At 51.1% G+C, this 6,573-nt stretch overlaps 1 protein-coding gene across 1 annotated transcript; it reads left to right on the top strand.

Annotated features, from left to right (window-relative positions):
• Window positions 1-185: 185 nt before the first annotated feature.
• On the top strand, window positions 186-1,307 carry GLOTRDRAFT_133900 (uncharacterized protein; the record flags this gene model as incomplete). The annotated part of the gene is made up of 5 exons (XM_007872873.1): window positions 186-503; window positions 558-707; window positions 764-877; window positions 1,108-1,174; window positions 1,228-1,307. The coding sequence occupies 5 exons, from the start codon at window positions 186-188 to the stop codon at window positions 1,305-1,307; spliced, it is 729 nt and encodes a 242-aa protein (XP_007871064.1).
• Window positions 1,308-6,573: the final 5,266 nt, after the last annotated feature.

The following is a 6,573-nucleotide window of genomic DNA, read 5'->3' as shown; positions in this document are numbered from 1 at the left end:
GCTCGGTGAGAGGCGAGAAGCAAAGGTATGAGTACACCTATTCTTGTACTATGGATCAATACTAAAAGCTCTAGACATCTGAGGAGCCATACCTACCTACTGCTACATCTACCGTCCCCACATTGCCGACTTCCCCTGCGTCTGGTGACCGCACCACCTCACTCCCATCGACGCATCAAACATCGATGTACGACCTGCCAATATCATCCACCTGTCATGGAGCATTGGAAGCGGTCCAGGTGGATGCCATCCCCGAGTCGACGTACGCCAGCTACTGCGACCTGGCTGGGTCACCATTATCGTCAACAGCTCAGCCAACGGGATATGGTCAGCCACAGGACGGGATCCGCACCGGGGCACTAGCATCAATTGAGGCGTATGATACTCCCATATCAATGGTGACGCCTAGCGAAGACGGCGGGAGTATATCGTCAATGTTCTCTGCTTCACAGATCACGCCTATGGAAGGGTGGGGGGAGGTACAAGTGGAGATTGATAATCAGGTACGAGCTCTCACTTACAATCTACCTTCAGGACTGAGCCTCGCGTCGTCCTAGTTCCTGGCAAAGCTGGAAAGCTTCGTATCCAGAAAAGAGACAGCCGACGCGGATCCTTACGATATTGATTTGCGGGATAAGCAAGACCTCAACGACGTCGTGTTCACAGATACGGGCCTCGGAGGCACGTGGAATAATGGAGCGGATCAGGTGCGAGCGCGCCTACACAATCTTCTAACCTTGGATATTCATTCTCGGTCCTCTAGCTCTACGTACCGAAGGCAGAACAAGCCCAAGAGGATTCGTCATATATCCTTATCAGAAAACGGCCAGCTCATCTCACTAACTCGCTTCAACAGCCTTTATACGAGGCGGAGGAGGTACGAGCTGACTTACGTGCGTGGTCCCCGAGGTACTGACTATCATGTCCCGCCAATACGCGGCGGTGACCAATCAAAGCCCAGTATGGCCGGCACAGGGGATAGGGTCTTTTAGCGATACCCACGAGCCCTATAACCAACTCCCGGAGTTCCAGGCATCGACACCTGAAATGAGTCAATCGACGGCTCCCGGGAACCAAACCAATCAACTCACCGAACATTCGGAACAGCTAGCGACGGCACCACAGGGGAGCACCTCAGCTCTCCCGCAGTCAGTTGCTGCACCATCGTCATGGGGTAAATCCACCCGTGGCCGACAGTGCATCTTTCGCTTTTATCGTCCGCCGCAGTCTACGGCAGAGAGGCCAGAGTGGCTTGCACCGGTCCGCGCCCCGGCGCCAAAACAACGAAAAAGACCGCGAAAGATTGAAGGAATTATCTCGATTGGCGTCAGAGACAGAGCCATTCGAGAGCGCTGTGTATTCAAAGGCGTGTCCGTCGATGTGCTCGATGGAGACAGCATGGAGGGGTGGGGACGTCGAGACGACATAATGATGCAAAGAGACGAAGGCGGATACCAGCCTTGTCTTCTCAAATTCAAAGTACGTCTCGTCCTCTCGCGACAGCAGAAATAGTTGCTTACCGATCCTTAGTACCGACAACACGGACAGGCCATACGCGTCAATCTAAACGAAACCAACGATACGATCAGAGTCCGGGACTTGGCGCGGATGATTGCTCGACATTTTGGGCGTTGGTGTAGAGAAAGCGATGTAAGCTATATCATATGTTTCTGGACCGGTCGGCTTGCTCACCTAGTGATAGGCCCAGAGGCGAACTGTATGCCAGCAACTAGGGCATTCATCTGACCAGTTTGGAGTGTGCGAGTGCGGCCGTGAGCGGATGTCGATGGAAAATATTATCTTGACGAGCATAGAGCAGAGGGGGAACCACTTTACGGGAATATTCGTGGACCGGTGAGGAGAAAAGGATGTTTCGTCGTCGATGGGGAGATTGACTGTCGAGAGAGGCATCGGGGGTAGAGAGAGGTGAATAGATACGGCGGAGGAAGGCGATTTCGGACTCTGAGCATGATAGTATTCGTATCCGCCACAACTTTAGGTTGGCTTACGACCGTCCAATTTGAGGGTTCTGACTGCAATGGAAACATCGTTATGTGACTTGGCCGTTGTGTTCGATACCCATGAGAGCATCAGCCTGTCATATATAATAGAGGTACAAACCTCACAATTCATGCATCCAAAAGATCTTGAATCGCGCAATTCGGTCGCAACGAGACAGAGACAACTGGCACCCGTCTGAGGGATCATGTCAGGAGGCAGGACCGCTGGGCATCAGCACGGCTTTTATGGGTCTGTTACCCATCTGATAAGCCACGCCACACGGCACAACTCTTGAGAGAAAGAGCGTTCGGACCGTTCGGTTGGCTGAGATTCTGGCGGCTGAGAAGGAGAGACGAGGTCAAAGACCCCAGACATCCCGACTAATCGATGTCTGGGTTTACCACGGAAAGAGGGTGTCGCCATATATGGCACACCACCTGCCATGTACCGTAAGCTGGAAAAATCCAACTTGAGGGACTACTGATAGATGCGCAACACATCTCACTGGTAAGAACTCGCCATCGTGCCTGCCCCTCACCGACGAGCTGCTCCTCGACTATCCTGATGGGCCCATAAGCCTAGATCTACCAAACGCAGACCACGTAAACGCCGCAAAGAAAGTGCAATCCTCCCTACAAAGTTAAGGACGCGAGTCGCTATAAATGGAAGGTCGAGACACTGTGCGGTAACCCCGCAGCGTCGCGAGGGACTTCGTCTGAAGTCTGGGCGACTCGCTTCAGAATGGGAATCCTAAGGCGGTGAGGAGGTTGTGTACTCACTGCAATTCATTCGTACACCGGTAACACCACCTCCCATGATCATGAGAAGTTGAATGGTTTTGTATATCAGTACACATGTAGTTCTAATTCTTTGAAACTGAACCCCAAAGTATAATACCAAGTGAAGGCTTTGTGTATAGATTGGCCCTTGTCTGGACTCAAAGTGCCACAATGTCATCGATATCGGCGCCTTGCAATGACTGCATGATGAGACAGAGAACAAAAGAAAATTTTCAAGTTGCGTTACGGAGTGAAGACAACTAGAATCATCACAAGTGAAAAATATTGTCCGTGGTTGGGATTGAACCTCAAGCTCGCAGCATTGCATCTGAAAAAACCCATCACACTAACCGCTACACTAGCGGCACACTAGCAATATTCAAAAATAAGATAATATGTTAGTTGGGCAACCGTCTGGGCGCATCCGCTGCAATGGCTCCGCGTCCACTTTGCGAGCCGCTGCGCGACTCGCTTACATAATCTGCGTCCTCAACTTTGTAGGGAGGATTGCATTTCGTACGCCGCAATGCGCATGCTCCGATCGCGAGACGGGGAAGTAGGGAATGAGGATGGGCTGCAGGTAGCTCAACATAACAGTCCCAGTCGCAGACGACAGCATGGCGTTGAACTACGAGGACGTCAATGTCACGACGCGAATCTGGTAAGCAACGTCACCAGCCGCAACGCTAGAGCTGATATATGCGCAGAAGATGATGTACCCACTGATACCCACACGTCGAATTAAGGCTCGAGCTCCATAAACCTGCCAGTTGCATTGTATAGCTCGCCAGCGCAGCTTGAGCTGGCCATAAGTGCCGTCACCGCTGTCATAAACTGTAGGGCACCTTGCACGTTGGAGTTGGACCCGCTTCTGCCTGAGCTTACGACACTCTCCTACAGATCTAATGGACTACGTTTGCCTTCATGCATTGGACATCACAGCAGAAAAAGACACATTACACGCGCTTCGATGCTTAACCAAAGTCCCTCAGCCCGGGAAGTCGAATCTCACGCATTTTCTTCTATATACTGCGTAATTACTGCCATTTCATTGGTGACTGTATTGATTGTATTTATTTAAATCTGATTTTTGCTCTTACCGCCCTAAGAAAACGATCCTCTTTTATTCTGGCCGGCATCGTTATTGTCATCCCTCGGCTTCGCCACTAACATAACCCGACACCTCAATTCATTTGAAATGTTGTGTGACGTCCCTTCGTGCCGCGAGCGAGTCCACCCCCCTTCCCCGGGATAGTCACTTCGTCCGTCCCTCCGTATTCTCTGCGCCAATCTGGTTTGATCAGGTACATGCCAATCAATAGTATGGGATGGAAATACGTGCAAAGGATTGTAATAGCACCTTATATGACGTTGACGAGTTCTCATGATGAGTCTGTCGAAGTCCTACTCGGCGGATGCCTCCCCCGATCGGACGTGCATGCTCTTGGGCCTCTGTGGATACTTTGCATATCCCATTCACCTTCTACAAGGACACGACAGGAATCATGTCTGTCGGTGTTGCTTTCATGTGAGTGCCGCATGTCGTACTTTTTTTACATGGGAAATTATGAGCAGAGAGACAGAGCCGAACAGTAGACGGATGAGCAGTGCAGTGCAGCACTCATGCCAGCACTCGTTGGCATTCTCCAGCATTTCACTGGGATCCTGCTCGATACTTCTCCGGCACGCGTGCAGATCCATTTGTCATTCCGGCACTGCCACAATCATCCTTCCTCGACTGAACTAGATCTCAGATTTAATCCACAGAATTAGCCACATTCTATTGCCCCTTCCCTATCCAATATCAATTTAATTGCATTTCCTAGACACTTAGCAATAGTTCATAATTTGTCCTGTTACACCTGTGTCATGTATACACCCTTCTCAACATATTTCCTGTCTTCGCAACATGCTCTACCACTCTTAGTTTATTTCCGTTCCACACTATCAATGAAACCAATAAATGTTTAACCCTTTGCAACTGAGACATCATCCCCTCCTCTCCAATTCCTACAACACTCCTCGGTGATGGATATTCTTCGCAACTGCTTACCGCCTTCTATGTGATGATGTTCGTCTCACTGTTCTTACCCGAGTTGGAGATTTACCCCACCTGGACCAGCAGCGGCAGGAAGTCCTAATGTTCCTCGCTGCAGCACAGCAGGTCAGTTTCCAAGTTCCCTCGTATATGACTTTTAAACAATCCTTTCTCCGATTACATTAATCTTATAGCACTCACATCACTTCCCTGCGTCTGAGTTTGCCACCCTTTCCTCCAGTATTGCCGACATGCTGCCATGCCTTGACAAAGTGAGACATGCCCCTGCCGACCCTGCCCCTACCCCTCCCCCTCAACCATCCGTTACCTGCCGCAATCAACATGGATCTCACAGCCGCCTCAAGATCTACATCGAGCCTTCATTTCTTGCCACTGCCCTTGAACTCCGAGGCCCCAGCGGCATTGCAGATGTCTTGCATGTTTCGTCCCGCACCGTCAGACGTTGCGCCTTGGAATACGGCCTTGTTGAGCCCACCCCACCTGTCTCTCGCATTGAAGTGGATGAGGAAGGCAACACTCATCGCACATGGACCTCCCGCACCGCGGCTTTCTCTGTGATCTCTGATCAAGATTTGGATGCTCACATATCTTGCAGTCCTTTCCCAATGTTGGTCATCACATGATTGCTGGCCACCTGCAGTCCATGGGCCTTCGCATCCAGCGTGAGAGGATTGTAGCATCATACCTCCATGTCCATGGCATCCCTCACCTCTTCGGTGACAGGCGCATTCTCCAGCAGAAGTACCATGTTGCGAGAGTCAATTGCCTCTGGCATGGTGATGGTCAGCATGGTCAATTTTATCACACAACACCCTAATTCAGATCCTCACCAACTCCCATTATCCAGTGCTAATACGGTGGAAGCTCATTACCCATGCGTTCATTGAGGGAATGGCCTGACTTGTGGGTGCCATAGGTGTACACAACAATAACCGGGCCGACACCGTCCTAGCTTTATTCCTCACCGGCGTTGAGAGGTATGGTCTTCCCAGCCGGTGATAAGCCTCAGGATCGTCTGACCCCCGAACACGCGGATTCAGCACATCATACAAGTGCCCCGGAGCTTATTCGACACAGCGCTTGCACGCCTCTAGGCTTCTATGGGCTCTAAAAGACTTTTTCTATTTAGCTCCGGACTTCCCAACATCCTCGAGGCGTACTCAGACCCATTCCGTGATTTATCTCCGCGCACCGAAGCTCCGGAGTGACTTAACCAATGCGACTTCTAGCTGAATTAGCTCCGGGACCCGCGGACACTTCTATCGAGGGGTGTCTTCCTCATGCCCACCCTCCAGCACTTACTCCCCCTCGTTTCCGTCAAGATACCGAAGGTGCGGACGCATACGAGTCACCATAAGGTCAGCATCAGTCAGCAAACGGCCGGAGGTAATTAACACGTGACCGGCGTGTCGCACGGAGTGATGGGACCGCTTGGGTCAGGTGGCGAAGCGTCGAGGCGACCTATAGGGGCTGGGACGAGCAAGTGGGAGTGCAAGGGAGTCGTATGGTGTATGGTATAACGGCGGCAAGTGCTGAGCAATCCTGTGGGTAGCGGCGGTTATTTGTTATTTATCTCCGGACGGTCGCAAAGCCATTCCTGTAGTATAAATTGTACAAAGTAGCGTACAGAAAAAAAGTTTCGACTTCACCATCTCAGAGAATTAGCGTTACGATCTCAGCGACCCGAGAAGTTCGAAAGCGTCGACCTAGCGAATTATAACCGATCCTAGCTTT

Source organism: Gloeophyllum trabeum (genome assembly GCF_000344685.1).
Source record: "Gloeophyllum trabeum ATCC 11539 unplaced genomic scaffold GLOTRscaffold_00020, whole genome shotgun sequence".
Lineage (NCBI taxonomy): Eukaryota > Fungi > Basidiomycota > Agaricomycetes > Gloeophyllales > Gloeophyllaceae > Gloeophyllum > Gloeophyllum trabeum.
The sequence above is the reverse complement of the archived record's forward strand: the minus strand, read 5'-3'. Positions and strand labels throughout refer to the sequence as shown.